This window comes from Panicum virgatum, chromosome 5K (assembly GCF_016808335.1).
Source record: "Panicum virgatum strain AP13 chromosome 5K, P.virgatum_v5, whole genome shotgun sequence".
Classification (NCBI taxonomy): domain Eukaryota; kingdom Viridiplantae; phylum Streptophyta; class Magnoliopsida; order Poales; family Poaceae; genus Panicum; species Panicum virgatum.
In genome coordinates, this window is record NC_053140.1 from 580,560 (window position 1) to 598,497 (window position 17,938).

The 17,938-nt window shown below is 47.4% G+C and overlaps 1 protein-coding gene across 1 annotated transcript; it reads right to left on the reverse strand.

Annotated features, from left to right (window-relative positions):
• Positions 1-11,748: 11,748 nt before the first annotated feature.
• On the reverse strand, positions 11,749-15,909 carry LOC120705462. Its single transcript, XM_039989786.1, has 2 exons — positions 15,009-15,909; positions 11,749-12,142 (listed from the first exon to the last, which is right to left on the reverse strand). Exon 1 carries the CDS (start codon positions 15,624-15,626, stop codon positions 15,030-15,032), a length of 597 nt encoding a protein of 198 aa, XP_039845720.1. The 5' UTR covers positions 15,627-15,909; the 3' UTR covers positions 11,749-12,142; positions 15,009-15,029.
• Positions 15,910-17,938: the final 2,029 nt, after the last annotated feature.

A 17,938-nucleotide genomic window follows, 5' to 3' on the forward strand; every position in this document is an offset into this window, starting at 1 on the left:
CCTGCTGTGTTCATCGTGCTCTTGAGGAAGATTGATCTAAGACTAGCTAACCCCCGAGTACACACCCTCTGGGCTAGGGCGGGTGCCTTCCGCCACCCGGCTGTGGTTTGCAGCACCACGACATTTGGCGCGCCAGGTAGGGGCGCTAGCTGGTCGCATTTCATCATCTTCTTCGTCCCCATGGTTCGCGTGGACGACGTGGAGATGACGGAGGGGGTGGCGTCCTCCACGCCACATGCCTCTCGCGTTCCTGCTCCAGGGGCAACTGTGCCTGTGGAGCAGCCACCGTTGGCGGCGGCGCGCGCCGCCCGCCGGCAAGAGTCAGGGCACCCGTCAAGGGCCCCCTCACAAGCTGCGAGCGGCGGAGCGACAAATCCCAGCTCACAGCATACCTCACTCATGAGAGGAAGCCCGCTCCGGCGGAAAGCCGACTCCAGTCGCACCAAGCCCGCTCCGGCGGACTGCCGACTCCGGTCGCACCAAGCCCGCTCCGGCGGAAAGCCGACTCCGGTCGCACCAAGCCGCTCCGGCGGAAAGCCGACTCCGGTCGCACCAAGCCCGCTCCGGCGGAAAGCCGGCTCTAGTGGCTCTCTCCGGCGGAAAGCCGACTCCGGTCGTACCCCCGACTCTACATCTCTGTAAGTCCTACTCTTAGAGGCCCAGCAGGGAATAAAATCTTTTCCTTTGTAACTATGTAGTACTTCCGTGTGGTCCAGTCCGGTGAGCCTCCCCCGTGGAGGGGTCCGGACCTCTGCGAACCAGGTTCAGGGAAGCGTATTCACCCTCCGGGGAGGTCCGGAGCCGTGTAGCCGCTTAGCCTGGTTCCGTACCCTAAGCCTGCATGCTCTACCTCCCTAGGGTGAGTACCGTAGTACCTAAGACTGGGGGCCCGGAGGTCCGGACAGCTCCGGCCTCATAAACCCGTGTTCTGGCTTACATCGCACATCTCATGTACATCTAGTTATAAAGGAAAAGTTTATTCTCAGTTCGCCTCTAAGGATGTTACATTCCAATTTCGATCTACGCATTCTGTTTGCGCTAACCCCCACGTGGCTTCTTACTCTTGTGCGGTGATTGTGGTCCGAATTGAGTTGGCTAGTTAGTGACTTAGCTCGAGACCCCTCATGGAAGAGAGGGGTTCGGACCCCTGGGAACCTGCAGGTTCAGGGAAGCGCACTCATTCTCCGGGGAGGTCCGGAGCCGTGTAGCCGCTTAGCCTGGTTCCGTACCCTAAGCCTGCACGCACCACCTCCTGTGAATGAGTGCCGTAGTACCTAGGACTGGGAACCTGGAGGTCCGGACTTTCTCTTAACCTAAAGGCCGGCCCCTTGAGCTTCGTTCACTGAACCTAGCTATCCATCTCAAAGGATTACAGCCAACAGGATTTGGGACCCGTGGGCACGCTACTAAGCATCTACCTTGAGTCATGTGCAGGTCCAAACGTGATGATGCAGCAGGTGACCCAAGGGATGGACGATACAGGGCAAGACCCTTGCGGCGCGCACCGCTGGGTGCCAGAAGCAGCCAAGTTGCTCACAGTAGTGGCCCCACCTGCGGGTTCGTTGCCTCTCCCGAGGCGGGCCCGGGGGCCACTGTCGGTACCCTACAACTGGGGTACCCACTCCTACTGTGCCAAGACTCGCGTAGTTATCCGTAACTACGCCCTAAGGAGCTGAGCAGCCGGACTCCTGGGTTCCGACTCCATCTCACCGGACCAACGGTGCCGGACCCGCTTCCCGTTTGGGGACGGGTCCGGTGTCACCACGTGTCCCAGAGGTGGAAATGCTCAGCACCTGTGGCCGCGGACCCGGACCCCCGCAGGCGGGTCCGGGACCTCCACGTGCCATCCGGACCCCCGCAGGCGGGTCCGGGACCTCCACGTGCCTACCCGGACCCCCGTGAGCTCTCGGCTCAGCAAGCTGCTCGGGTGGGGTCCGGAGCCGCCACGTGTCACGCAGACGCGGGCGCGGGCGCCAGCCTTCCGCTGGAAGCTCCCTCACCCACCCGCATTAAGTGCGAGTGGTTGAGGCGGGATCTGCTGCCTCTGGGCACGGGGCAGCTTTTGTCAGTCCACACTGTGGATCGCCAGATACCGAGACAAGCATTAAAGACTCAGCGCTGCGCGCATGAGCGACGAGTCATGATGACCAGCTACTGACTGAAGCAACAGTGCACGCTGCTACAGTAGACTGAGTCAGTAGTTCGGCGTTTCATCGTGACCTCGACGCGCGACTGCAAAGGCTAGACTCTACTCTGACAGGACAACTCAAGACCATCCCTGGTCAGAAGCTACGCACAGAAGCCGACGACAAGATCTCCGGATCTGAGCCATTGAAGGCCAAAGTGTAGTTTATAATACATCGCCGGGTCCACATGTCGGGGCCCCGCTCAGTGTACGAGCTCCCCTTGGACATATAAAAGGGAGAGCACGCCCGCTAGAACACAGGAGGTTCACACATCATCTCCACAATCCAGACTCAAGCTCTAGCGAACTTCTCACTCTCGTGGGAAGGCAATACAACACACAGTGGATGTAGGGTATTACGCTCCGGCGGCCCGAACCACTCTAAATCCTGCTGTGTTCATCGTGCTCTTGAGGAAGATTGATCTAAGACTAGCTAACCCCCGAGTACACACCCTCTGGGCTAGGGCGGGTGCCTTCCGCCACCCGGCTGTGGTTTGCAGCACCACGACACTAGTTGGAGCCATATGTTAAGATTTTAATAGTGCATAATTCACCCTATCTCCTTCTTAGGCTAGAGCACCCGATCGCTTTCAATATGGTTGGCAAACCATGAGACAGAGAGCAGCCAATTCAAGGTCTACAGTCAGCAGCGCTTTAGGGACTCCTGCTTGGCCGCTACTGGCTCTCAAATCTGAATGGATGTTTAAATACACTGTTAATCCGGGCATTAAGATTTAAGAAACATGCCCACTTGGGTATTAAGAAACCTCCATGACAATAATGTGGAGATTATATGGGTGTCCTGCTGTCGGATTTGTCGTTTGCAGGGGGGATTATATGCAGGCTTTCCTTTCCTTTCCTTTCCTGCCTGCCTTGTATTTGGCGATGTCTTGGTCCCCCATGCTTTGTTTAATCAGAATGCCTTTTTTTATTTATAGCCACCATAATAGTTGTTGAGGTCCCTGCACTATGCTCATATATAGACCCATTTGCATTACTAATCCTCATTAACTCAGACGGATGGATTGGTTGTTCATCAGTTACCTGAAGCATCAATGTATCTGCATCTGGGGAACAAAATTGACGTACTAACTGTTGTTCCATAACAAGACAAGAAACAGAAAAAAAAGGAAATCATTTGTAAGAAACAAGGAGCAAATCAAACGATGACAGTGTTCTATCTCACAGTGGCATGGAACTACCAAAAGTGGAGCAAATCAAAGGGTAGAATATAAAGGACTTCACTGTCTGCCTGAATAGATTGTGAAAAATAACGTTTAAGTAACATTCACCAAGTTATGTGTACAAGAAAGTGTTGACAGCCAAAATTAACACCAACCGGTATGACCCGTATGACCGAGCGGTCTAACCGGTCGAGACACTGTGGCCTGTCCGGCAGGGACCGACCGGTCTGACCGGTCCAGGTAGAGTCCGAGTACAACTAGGGTTTTTCATAGATTTAGATCTGTAAACAGGATTTCTTGCGGGATAAGTCCACTCCACCCTATAAATATAAAGGATCACGGCCGATTGAGGGGAATCCCAATCGATTCACACATTTACCCTTTACCCTTTACCTCCAAAACCTAACTTTTCCAATCTCATCTGTTGTTCTTCGCTCGTCTCCACGGCGTTCGATGGCGTTCTGAGGTGGCCTGCCGACCTCAGAGCAACCCTAGATCCACGAGCTCCGACGGGGTCCCTCCCGAGCTCGAGGTTTTAGGTCTTCGCGGCGTTCTCTGTAGAACCGGTCTGACCGGTCACCATAACCAGTCTGACTGGTCTGTGCGCAGGGAGCCAGTTGATGAAGATCGTGTCGACGATCAATGCGCGTTCTAGCGCATTCGAGTGTGTTGGCGCAAATTAGTGTCAACACACTTTTTGGCGACTCCGCTGGGGACAGATTAATCTGGTTTTTAAACCGATCTAATCTAGTTCTCAAAGAAGATGGGCGTCATCACCGACTTCGACGAAGGCGCATCTCCACATCTATCGAGGAACTCAGCGAGGAGGAGCGCCAAGAGTACTTGGAGGTCACTTCAAAGCACAATTCTTGAAGGGATTCAAGAAAAATCAGCAAGGCCAGGTCACGAGGGTTCAAGACTTCGTGATGCCCTCCTTCACGCTCAAGAATAAGCAAGTCGAGGTAATAAGCAATGTAAGCACTTCATCTTCCAACTTGTTTAGCCAATTATCATCTATTATGGATAAGAAAATTGCTGATATATATATAAGCCCATGAATGATTTAAAAGATCAAATAGATATCATGAAAAAAGACAAATCCGTAGATGATAATTGTGCTTTTCAAACTACTAATTCATCGGCTACGCCAGCATCTGTTCAAGAACCACTATATGGCATGCCGACGAACTATTTTGCATGGCAAACATCACCATTACAGCTGGTACAGCAGAATGCGGCTGGACCGGTCAGACCGGTCCAACAGACCGGTCAGACCGGTGCGATGGTGGTCAGCCCAGTAACATCTACACCGGCAATCCTTAGCCGAACCAATGAGATGACAAATTGTGTGTAGCCTTCTCCTTCACAAGAATCTGGTTCTCCACATGAACCGATCTTTGTTAATGTACATGAAAATTATGCGGGGCATGCACCGATAAGTTTGGTTCAGACAATGGTACAAGATAATTCTATAGAACATCGTCTTACTTCTGTAGCACAAGCATCCACGAGTGGTAGATGCAAAGCTGATCCCGCTAGGTTAAAAGAGGATCCAGCTAGTGCGATAAAAACTAAATTCGGTGTGGATATAGGTAATTCTATATTATACCAAAAGGCATATCCTACTGAATTTGATTTAGTTTCTTTTAGTGCCGGTTGGTGTGTTCCTGATTTTGTGAAATTTAGTGGTGATGATAATAGAGCACCTTGAGAGCACATTAACCAATATATCTTACAACTGGGAAAAGCTGGTTTCCATAAGGCTTTGCACATTCGCTTGTTTTCATTATCTTTGACTGGAACCGCTTTTTCTTGGTTTTCTTCATTGGCCCCGAATTCTATTCAATATTGGAATCAGTTGGAACGTAAGTTTCATGATCATTTTTATAATGGGCACAATGAAGCTAAACTGTCGGATTTGGCATCGGTTAGGCAAGGTCAAGATGAACCTGCTTTGGATTACTTTCGAAGGTTTAAAGATATAAAGAACCGATGTTTCAATTTAACAGTTTCTGAAAAGGAATTGGCTGATTTGGCTTTTGATGATTTGCGTTTTTATTTGAAAAAAGAACTCGAAGGCTTTGAGTACTACACTATTAATTATTTGCACATGAAAGTTTTGGGTTTAGAATTTAGACTCCAGAGCGCAAAAGATGCCCATAATACTCATCGGTCCATACATGTTGATTGTAAATCTGATTCGGACAATGAGAAAAAGGAAGCTTATGTTGCTGAATTCATATGGCCATCAGATGCTAAGCCATGTTCTTGTTTCTCGCTAAAGCCGATTCCAAAGAATCGGCAAGAACAAGCTTGTTTCACTTTTGATGTTTCTAAGTGTGATCGTATATTTGATGAATTGCTTAGAAGCGGAAACATCAAGTTGTCTCATGTCATATCGCTGCTTGAGGAGCTGAAGCGGCATGCATATTGAAAGTGGCATAATACTTTTTCTCATGCAACTAATGATTGCAATATTTTTCGTCGAAAAATCCAATCGGCCGTTAATAAAGGACAATTTGTAATGCATGAGGTAAAAGATGACAAGGCGTCATTCCCTGTCCATACGATTAATTTGGATAATGTCAAGATACTCATTCGGCCAGAACAAGCCGAAGGAGCAAAAGGGAAAAATATTATCATTGGTGAGCCAGGGCCAAAAAATATCAATTACAAGATTCGGGCTAGGGAAGTGACGAAGGAGAAGACTCCTGATGGAAAGGAGTCACTGAAGATCACTGTCAAAGCTTCAAGACCCGGGGGGGCAAAAAAGTTGCTCTCAAAAGACGAGTCGGCTTGCAACTCAGGCACGACCGGTCAGATCGGTCGCCTCAACCGGTCAGACAAAAGGCCGGCCCAGAATTTTCAAGACTAAGCGCCCGGAAGAAGGTACTAGAAAGGCTAATGAGTCAAAGGTGCGTGGGAGTTTTACAAAGCAGAAGCTCACCTTTGCTCAGCTACTGAACAAGTACACAAAGGCCGTTCCAAAAGATCGGCCACTAAAAAAAGAACCAAGTTCACCTTCACGTCAAGGCAAGCGTTCTTCTCCTAGGGGAGAATACAGCAAGCATAGGGGTGATAGCACTACATTATTCCCTCCTCAGAAGGTGTACGCTACTACGCTATCGGCATCACTGGCATCGGGTTTTTCTTATCCTACATGGGGGCATGAAGGAATTTGGATGTATTGTTATCCGATGCTATACCCACCATCTCACCACAGGGAGGAGGATCGCAGAAGGCATGCGTTTGACAAGGTTTCACGACCAGTGCATGACCGATTGGGACCTCACCGATCAGGTCAGAGGCGGCAGCCTGCACCGGTCAGACCGGTCGCCATTGACCGGTCAGACCGGTCTCATCGGAGGCCGGTCAAAGTTCGTTCTCCAAGACAAGTGTACCGTGTCAAGAAAAAGAAAGATGAGGTACATACCACTGTTGATCCAGAAAAAGCTAAAGCCGACGATGAGGTGCAGATCTGCAATATCAAAGTGGATGTCAGTGTTGCGAGCACAAGACCGATGGTTTTTGATAAATCAGTCAATCCTCCTGTCCAGAGGCCGATCATGGATAATGATCATGAGGCCAGCAGCAGTAATTCAACATCAAAGTACTTTCAACCAAGGTGGTGTCCTCCAGGGTTGACTCGTACTCAAAGACGAAAGTTGCAGTACCTACGTGCTCAGGAGAAGAAGGACCAAGAGTTCAAGAGGCTGAGGGATAAACAATTCAACCACTACAGATCAATGGTCCCTCAAGGCAAGGTATGGAGGGTCAAAGCAGTTGACCAGCCAACACAACCGGTGGAACCGCCTCAGGAGACCGGTCTGACCAGTACAAGCGACCGGTCTGACCACCCAGAGCAACCGGTCAGACCGGTTGAGGTTGCAACAGAACAGAAAGCCGAATCAGCAATGCCTGTTTCGGTTTCTTGCGATGGAGAAACACTGCTAGCATTCTTGGTACTAGGCAATGAGGAGCTAGTGGGTCATGAGGCTACATCAAAAGCACAGCAATATAGAGCTCGACGACATTTAAGTGCTCGGGGGGCAAAATATTGGCAACTGATGATTTACCTCATGAAGTTTCTGTACAACGGACCAGTTTGCAAGGGGCGCTCAAGACTTTGATAATGTTCTTGAAGTGTTGAGTCGGTTGAAATTGTAATATCAACAAATAAAAGCCAAATTAGAAGTTTTTCAATTCGAGCTAAAAAATTGGCAATCTATTTCTAATGAGGTATATCGATGCTCTTACTTCTATTCTTCGGTTAAAGAATGAAACCGAATTTACTAGGGGGGCAGAATAGTAAGAGGTCTTTGGTTTATTTGTCTTCACCATCTGTGCTCATGGCGTCTAGGAGAGGGGTTCCTTTCAGGCTTTATGTGACTGTTGAAGACAAGGTCATTTGGGTTGTTTTGACTCAAGAAATCGACAAGGAGAACATCATCCCTTCGACATATGAGCATCTTCCGGAGGACGTTCGTCTGCTGCTGGAGGAGCGCAAGAAGAAGCGCGATGAAGAAGATCTACAAATAGCGCTTGCGAGCATCAAGGTCGATCGACGCGGCAAAATCACCAAGATCAAGGAGATCGACTTCACTTCTACCTTCTCGAGTGCATCTACTGAGGTTGATCAGAATCCTTTCCCAGTGCATGTGTTGGAATTGAATAATCCTGAAGTGCTAGTTCGGCCGAGTCGAGCCGAATCAACCAAGGGGAAGAATGTAGTTATTGGTGATGAAAGGACTGAAAAGAAGCTGGCACAGAAGATCCCTCAAGGCGCAAAAACACTCGGGGGACAGAAGAAGGCCGACAACAAATCGACCGGTCTGACCGGCCACAGCGGCGGTCTGACCGGTTCGACCGGTCTGACCGGTCATGGGACCGGTCTGACCAGTGCGCCCAGTAAATTTGGGAACTCCTCCAAAATCAAGACAAGACCGAGTTTTAAGGAATTCTTGGCCAAATATGAGAAGTAAGAGAGTGCTCAGAGACAGAAGGGCGCGACCAAGCGAAGTCAAGGATACGGGATCATCGTCAAGACATCAAGAGCAATCGAGTCAAGATAATTATACTTCATCTAGTGGACCGATTGCTCCATGGTATTGCTGGTATTCTTACTTTTATACACCTATGGATTAGTAGGATGCATATGTAATCATATTATATTCAATATCCTCCTATGTATCCAAATCATGCATTACTACAAAGACTGATTGTTGCTAGCAATAATCCGGTCAAGCAAGATGTTGATTGTAGCAAAGAGAATGAGAAGAGCAAGGAGCAAGATTCAAAGTATTTACAGCCGAGGTGGTGTCCCTCAGGCTTGTCTCATACTCAGAAGCGAAGGCTGCAACGTATGCGCAAGAAGGAGGCAATGGAACAACAAGTGGAGGTCGTGCCAAAGACGTCAGCGACAATGAAGAAGGTGTGGCGGCCCAAACAAGTTGTTTCAACATCGACTTGAGAAAAACATGGACGATAATTGTTTATCGCCTTTAGTAAAAAAATGGCCGATGTAGTGTTAATCATCACCCTTAGACAATTTTGGCTCAGAAGAATGTTTTTTGACAAGCAAGCTTTACAAAAAAACAGGGGGGTATATGTTGACAGCCAAAATTGGCACCAACCGGTCTGACCGAGCGGTCTGACCGGTCGAGGCACTGTGGCTTGTCCGGCAGGGACCGATCGGTCTGACCGGTAGGTCCGACCGGTCCAGGTAGAGTCCGAGTACAACTAGAGTTTTTCATAGATTTAGATCTGTAAACAGGATTTCTTGCGAGATAAGTCCACTCCACCCTATAAATATAAAGGGTCACGGCCGATTGAGGGGAATCCCAATCGATTCACACATTTATCCTTTATCTTTTACCTCCAAACCCTATCTTTTCCAATCTTATCTGCTGTTCTTCGCTCATCTCCACGGCGTCCGATGGCGTTCTGAGTGGCCTGCCGATCTCAGAGTAACCCTAGATCCACGAGCTCCGACGGGGTCCCTCCTGAGCTCGAGGTTTTAGGTCTTCGCGACGTTCTCTGTAGAACCGGTCAGACCGGTCGCCATAACCGATCTAACCGGTCTGTGCGCAGGGAGCCTGTTGGTGAAGATCGTGTCGACGATCAACGCGCGTTCTAGCGCATTCGAGTGTGTTGGCACAAATTAGTGTCAACAGAAAGCTTGTTCAGATTAAAGACTAGTTTAGTTAGTTTTTTTGGCATCTATACATGAGTTGGATTGACTTAAGTCTTGGCACTTGGCAGGGAAGATATCAGTGTTATCAACTTTTTTAAGCTTTGAGGCAAAGCATAATCTATGCATCAGGCAGCCTACTGGCTTTCCAATTACATAGGCAGCCAAAATAAACTATGAAGCCTATATTATGTGTGAGGAGCATAAAGCTCTTGTAGGATAGGCAGGCAACGAATATGCCATGCAACTTGTTCTACCTATCAATTTTGACCGGATTTCTTTGCTATGCAAATCATGCTCCATCCACTCTGCACCGCGTTTAAAAACATCCTGATCGATCCACCGGTGAATTTTCCATGATGCTTCTCCTCTCCTAATCTGCTCCTATATGATCTTAGGCTGCTGCATATCTCATATAGTTATGATAGCAAAGATCACATTCTTGATTCAAAGCAGCAAGCACTTACTCCCAACTGTCAATAAACTAGTTAGTAATCCTGCTCGACAGAATAACATGGCGAGTGTTCATATTGTCGATCGAACGATTCTCGCATCCAATGAGCTCTGATTTGCGATCGATGCTTCCTTCTTAGGTGATGTGTTGTACTCCTACATGTGAGCGTTAAGCAAAGTGCTGAGCATGGTACAAGAGAGATAATCATATAAATATGGGCTAGAGGCTAGTGGAGGGAGGGGACTTGAAAAATGCATGTAAAGAGGGCCGGGAAAGCAAAGCATGAAGGAGCAAGCTTGGGTTAGGCTCTAATCTATGGAGATGGAGAGCAGCAGGCATTTGCATCTCTGACCACTAAAGGATGGCTTCAGGCCTCTGATGTGGATCCACTTGTCGACGCGCAGTGCGATGGTTCATCATATATATTTCATTCCAGAATGGCATTTTTGCGCGCCAGAATAAAGCGAAAAGACACCTTTTCCCTGCGCCTTCGGCTCTGTTTCTGCTAATATATTTTATGTTTCCATTGATTCCTCCTAACTAATGCTTGTGGGTTTTGTTTTTCCTTTCAGTTCAAGTTTATCGTCAGTAGACCCCTCAGGCCTCAGCAGTGGATGCTGATAAGCATGGACATGGAGGGGGAGAGCCTATTGGCTGCTACTGCAATGCCAAAACGATTGTACATGGCCATTATTTTTTATTTAGGTTAAACTGCCAAGAAGCTTCTGAATGTTGGAACCAGCACTGTCTGCACATAAACACAGTGCACTCGGTCCCCATATCCTAACCTATCTACATCCTAGGGGCTTATGAAATGCTTGATTCAACTGTATATGCAATGCAACCAACTTCTGACGATGGCTCCTGTCATTGCAATGGTGACGGCAGCGGCATCTTGTTGAATCCGATTCAATCATTGAATTCTATAGGAACTGATGGTTTTCCCCTATGAAATTTAGTATGTTCCAAGCATTGCTCTAGTCTGAGTGGCTAACTTGGCCGGTCTTATCGTCAGCAAACTAGCACTGTTCCAGCATGTGGTCGAACACGAGTGCAGATTGCAGGCAGAGCTTGTACGATCAAGGATAGGATCTGGATCGAAGCCTGGGTTTGAAATGGGCCAGCAGCGGCAGCAGCATGTGCATTCAATCTAGCGTAGCGTTTGGTGAGACAACTGACCTGATCATGACAAAACCATTTCTTTTAAATTTCCTTCTGAATTTGACTTGATTTGATCGTGGAGAGGGCTTACACGACTCCTTTTCGCAATGTGCTGTGTCGAGCTTGTTTTGGACGCCTGAAATGACCTGCAGATTGACGGGGTGCAAAGCAAGCACTAGCTTCCATGCCTGCAGTTCTGGCAAGGATACTTGTTATATCCATGTATATGCATGCCCTGCCATGAAACCGTAATAGTCAAATAGAAAAGTTGAACCGATAAAGGATATCATCAGGCGAATCATGGGTAAATTCTTCTCCAATTTCTACGTCACAGCCGGAACTAGCAACTCAGTAGAACGAGTGTGGCTGAGCTGGTGCGCTTCTATGCCGCCCCATCACAGAACAGCACTGAGGAAGTATAAGTACAGGCAGACAGCTTTCCTTCTGGAAGGAAAAAAAATACTACGGAGTTTCAGCATCTCTCTCTCTGCTTCCATTTTACACGCAGCAAACTACAGTACACTGTTCTTGAAAATAAGCATCCCAAAAGATATACCACAAAGTTCCCAGGTGATGATGGAAGCAATTATACATGATCATAACACTTGCAACGAGGGAGTACAGGAACAACGAACAGGAGGAGGTCTGGCAAAGGTTATGACAGTAAGATTCACATATACCCAAATCTGCCACCCAATGGGACAAAATCTCAACATTTGCTTCGTATAAAAAAATTGAACGAAAAAAATGCACTACAGGTTTACAAATCACCTTAACCAAACCAACAAATTAAAACTTATCAAGTCTAGCAAGATTGTTGGCCTTCACTTTTAAACACGATTCATACAATAAGGACGCAAAAATATGGCCGAAGTGCCTTTGCTTGCAAATATTGGCAGCTTGCAACCACTTTTCCTTCAGAGAAACAACTGCACTCCAGAATTCTTGCTTAAAATTAGAGCAGCAGCCTACAGCAAGAAGAAAGGAATAAAGATAAAAAAATCAGTATAGTAGTTTGAAATTTCAGTTTCACACATAGTGTCATTTCTTCCTAAACTTAGATTTTTGTCCTTTTTTTCTGAGCTGTTCGAGGTACTTCATAATGTTATTGTCAAATGGATCTTAAAAAAAATGTAATTGTTATAGCAACAGTGATGAGGCAGTTTAATATAGTTTAATTGCAGATGTAGTAACTGATGCATTCCCAATTTTCCTAGATGGAAGACTCAATGCCATGGAACTAAAGACCATAATGCTGTAATAGAAGGGAACACATCAATACAAACAAGAACCATGCATCAAGAGGTCGAAAATTTGAACCCTGAAAAGCATCAATACAAAAGACTACAGAGTAAAGACAAATGTGGAACTTGGAAGTAAACGCTTTAAGACCACAATAAAATGATGGATCAATGCAAGTACAAACTGTTGTGCAACAGCTCAATAACAAGTGAAAACTCCTTATTTGCACAACAAGCAAGTATAACATAGCTGATCTATTAGTTCGCAATGTTTACATACCAGTTTTACAGAAGAGAAATAACATATCTGTTTTCATTTATTTTGTTATTTAGTCAGTTGAGATAGTCTCAAGTTCTGTACCTGATTAACATGCAGCTATAGCTTTCAATACAAACAATAAATGATCTATCATATTCATTACTCTTTAGTCAACGTACATACACAGATAGAATGCAGCGACGCCCATCAACCATATCCAGCTGAGCTCTCAGGAAAGTTTCCAAATAAGCTACAGCTTTGCCTTTTCTTTTTCTAAATATCACCTCCCAAATCTAAATTGCATGATATGCGATGTAATGTCAATGTGTCATCTATAGAATCATGCTATCGCTTGATCATTTAATGGCATGTCATATAAGCCCACCAACCTCAACAAGCACCAGTTTCACAACTGGTTTTACATGAATTTACTATTTGCAATATCGTAATTTTCAGTTTCTACCATTGTTAACTAGAACTTTTAGAAGAAGAAAATGAATCTTTGTATTTTGCAACTTTAAAATGGTCATATTAAAATCAAAAATGAAGTTGTTATAAAGTTAAATGCTCTATCAGAAACGGGTATGTGTGTGATTCTACTGTAGGCAAGAAGAAAATAAAGTTAAGGATGATGAAAGGAACACCCATGTTAATACCAGACATGATAGCCAAGAAAGGTTCCAAAGAATAAAATAGATTCATGACTAATGATAGTCAAATATCGCCTTGAAGGTTAATATAGTCCGGAACAGATTACCACAGTTATGGGTGCTTCACAGGGACTGTTCAGATCAAGCATGCTATTATCCTAGGGAATGAAGTTTTGTTCCTTGGATTATCCAGTTGAGTTTAGGGAAAATTGAAACTACAAGTGCTGCAGCATTGCTTGTGGTATTCCTTTGGATTTCTTTTCCCCCTAATAAGTTGTGCAGTCCCGTCAAAAGTACCTAAAATCCAAGGGGGTCTGGCCTGCACGCCATACCTATACCCATATAGTGCCAGGCAGGCGGTGGACTCATTTTTGGGTTAGGGAAGGGGAGAAGGGGCCTAAGCACGGCAGATGCCGTTTCTAGTTCCTATGATGCACTGGGAGCTTATAGACAGAAATGAATCGGTTTAAACAATCCCTTGTGGCTCCGATGGAAACTAGATCAACGCATCGTTGGGTCAAGAGAAGTTCCGATTGAAGTTCAATATGAATCTTTTGGGACTTATCATGAGATTTATGCCCGCTATCTGGTAGTGGGAAATAGAAAAAAAAAGAAATCCGTTCTATATACATTCGAACCACTCTTGGTCATATTTCTTTTTATAGATAAATAGAGGAAGTCATACAAGGATTTAGTCGGGCCTATTCATACACTATCTAAATAAGGAAGTTAGATTCGGCGATGCCCTTTCGGGGGGCATTCCGATTTCGTTAGTCCCATCTTTTTTGCCGCGCAAATCCAGATTGAGATTGAGGAAAGGGAGTAAATTAATTTTTCGAATCACTGACTCAAGTCCATTGTCGAATCCTACTCATAACAGACACAGAAATCAGTTCCCCAAACCTTATACCCATACCACCGTGTGTATGTACAGGGGATCAATTTAATAACAAAAATCGAGCCAGCAGAGAAAAAAAATAATTCTCAATCATGGTGATATTTTCATCCCTGAGAAACACTGGAAATCTAAATTCTATATTCCATCCACATCCTCAATGAACCAATACTATGCAGAAAGTATACATGTCTAATTTTCACCTCACCAGTCAACTCCTCTGCTGAATTCAGATTAGCACTAAACTCCACACATCCCATCTTACGGTTGTCCTTTCTGCTTTAGCTTGGATGCTCTAGAACTATGCCAGGGCAAGCTTAAACTGAAGTTGCGTTTCTAGGTTGGGTTATACTAGTCTAATAACACATCTTGGGCTATTGTTGTGCCAATTTTTTGAAGCAGGAATCGTGTGCCTCCCTATATGATTCAAGCAGAGCCATATTTGCCAAGATCGCGATACAGATTGTAGTAGGATCATAAAGGTTGCATAATGTGGATCCGAATTTGATAAGATCTGTCCTAGGTTCAAAGGACTGGTAAAAAAACATGGTCCTATATGCGACCCGAATTTGATAATGTGGATGATTAACACACACTAAAGAGAGCGCATGGATCCCGACTCGTCTCCAACAGACAGTGCGAGTAACTGAATGGCAGTGATTAATACGCACTATACTAAGGTAAAGGTTGCATTTTGGATGGTTTTTCTGTGAGTCTGAACCCGCTGGAATCATAGAAATGACGGCAGCAGGAGGCTGGGAGGAAATGCATGCAGTGGGTTTGATTTACCTTGAAAACTTGTGTAGCTATTTACCGGCCAATGCAGCTGAATCCCCTGCAGACTGCGAGCCATGCGGCGAAGAGGACGGCGAGGAGGACGAGATCCACGAGTATGACGATCCAGAGCTGTCGCCTCCAGGCCCAGGCGGCGGCGCCCCCGTGGTGGTGGCGGTGGCGGTCCCGCTTGGGCGTCCTCCGCGCGGCGAGCTCAGCGTCCCTCCTGGCCGCCTCCTCTGCCTCGGCCTCTGCGGCGGCGACGTCTTGCGCCTCGCGCGCGAGCGCCGCCTCGTCGTCGGTGGGGAGCGGCAGGCGCATGGCGAGGCGCGGCATCTCGTCGCGCATCCTGTCCTCGGGGAGGCATCGCAGGCGGCGGAGGAAGAGCAGGAGTTGCGCGGCCGGGAGGTGCGGCGACCGGGAGACGGCGGCGAGCGCGAGCGGGGGCGCGAGGAGCAGCGCGTGGGCGCGGCCGGCGGCGGAGTGGGTGAGGTGGCGGTGGTGCGGCGGGGCGGCGGCGACGAGGGCGGCGGCGAGCGGGGGGAGGTCGTCGGCGTCTGTGGGGAGCTCGGCGACGAGGTGGGTGTCGCGGAAGACGCAGGCGTAGAGCAGCGGGTGCGAGGCCGGGAGCATCCGAGGCAAGCGGGCCCCAGGGCGGGGGCGGGGAGAGAGATCCGAGTGGGTGACGGGGGCGGGGGCGGCGCCGGCGAGGCGGCGTGGCGACTGCGATGCGCTGTCCCGCGCTGGAGGGAGGAAGGGGTCTGGGTATCGTGGTTGGCTCTGGCTCGGCTGGCTGATGCGCCGGGTCTGCGGTCTGCCTCTGTGTCTGGGTGCGTGTGCAGAGCTGCCTGCTCTTCTCTTTCTTCCCCCTCCCCACCCTGCCAAGATGGAGGAGATGAAGGGGGATGGCCGCGGATGGGACACACAACACAATCAAACACAGACTGGACTTGGTTCATTCCAGTTTTCAACAGTTTCAACGCGAAAAGCTTCTTTTCTTTTCTCCTTTTCTTTTTGGACGTCGGAGTATCTATCTATCGAGTGGTCCCGTTTAGTCGGCGAAAAATTTTAAATTTTAGTACTGTAGCATATTTCATTTTTATTTGACAAATAATATCTAATTATAGATAAATTAGGCTTAAAAAATTCATCTCGTACTAATCAATTAGACTGTGTAATTAATTATTTTTTTAACTGCATTTAATGTTTCATGCATGTGTCGGAAAATTCGATGGTAGTGTAGAAATTTTTCAAAAAACTAAAAAAGGCGAGAAATGGTGATGTTAGAGCTGACGACCGATCATTTCTTTTCTTTTCTTTTGTTTATTCTTTAACATTTAGTAACTGAAAGAGTTCATCTCTATCTATTCCCCTAATTTGTAGTACCGATCTTACTTAATGTCAAACTTGTCGTGTGAGAAGGCGGAATAATGCCGTTGCGTTGAGATCTCGCAGCAACATGCATTGGTTTATTTATTATTCGTTTCCTTGGCCCTGAACTCCGCCTATGCTGACTGGAAGACTCTCTCTTGAGTCGTCTCAGCATAGTCGGTCCCAAGCCCGGATAAAGGAAGAGGGTTGCGTTAAGTTTTGGCAAACCAGCATAAAAATAGCCACTCTAATGGATTTGAAACCCACAAGAAACTCGTTGGGGCGTAACCCTCTTAGCGACGCGCTACATCGGAACCCGGGTGTGGTGATAAATGGGCAAGGGCCGGGTCGCCATCCCCCCAAGGGCGCGTCGTATCATGACCTGGGTACGATGATAAGTGAGCAAGGGTAAGGTCGTCACCTGAATGGCGCGCTACATCTACGCCCGGGTGTAGTGAAAAAAGAGCAAGGGTCTTCGCACTTCCCTCGACGGGTGCGAAGGGTAAGGAAGCTAGCCAAGCCAATTAGGATTCGTATAGGTAGCTGAAACGTAGGGTCCCTAACGGGTAAGTTGCGAGAGCTAGTTGATGTAGCAATTAGGAGACGTGTAAATATTCTATGCGTTCAGGAGACTAAATGGAAGGGCCAGAAGGCGAAGGAGGTTGAGGATACTGGCTTCAAGCTTTGGTACACGGGAGCAACTCCGGGTAGGAATGATGTAGGCATCTTGATTGATAGGAGCCTTAAGGATGGAGTCGTAGAGGTTAGAAGGCAAGGCGGCCGGATTATCCTAATCCGGTTGGTAGTTGGAGATTCGGTTTTGAATGTGATCAGTGCCTATGCCCCTCAGGTAGGCCTTAGTGAGAGCACCAAGATGCAGTTCTAGGAAGATCTAAATAGCATGGTTAGCACCGTGCCTACCAGCGAAAAACTCTTCATAGGAGGAGATCTCAACGGCCATGTGGGTGCGACTAATGTAGGGTTCGAGCGAGTGCACGGGGGTTTTGGGTACGGTAGCAGGAGTAAAGAGGGGGAGGATGTGTTGAACTTCGCGTTAGCCTACGACTTGTTGATAGCGAATACCGTGTTTAAGAAGAGGGAATCCCATCTTGTGACGTTTCGTAGTGGACAACACTCGAGCCAGATCGACTTTATCCTTGCTAGGAGGGAGGATAGCCGTGATTGCTTAGATTGTAAGGTGATACCTGGGGAGTGTGTTGTCCCTCAACACAAGCTTGTGGTGGCGGACTTTCGTCTTCGGGTACGTGTCCACCGGGACAAACGTGCCAAGATTGCGAGAACAAAGTGGTGGAAGCTTAGAGGGGAAGCGGCACAAGCGTTTAAGGAAAGGATGCTAGGTGATGGGCCTTGGGAAGAAGGAGAAGACGCAGATGACATGTGGCTAAAGATGGCAACATGTGTTCGGAAGGTGGCCTCAGAGGTGTTTGGCGTGAGTAGGGGAGGCAAACAGGAGGGGAAAGACTCCTGGTGGTGGAATGACGAGGTGGAAAGGGCTATTAAGGAGAAGGAGTGTTTCAAGCGCCTCCACCTTGACAAGAGTGCAGACAACATCG

What these genes read in the sequence shown, in the direction of transcription:
- LOC120705462 (XM_039989786.1), bottom strand. Translation starts at nt 15,626, where the DNA reads ATGCTCCCGGCCTCGCACCCGCTGCTCTACGCCTGCGTCTTCCGCGAC.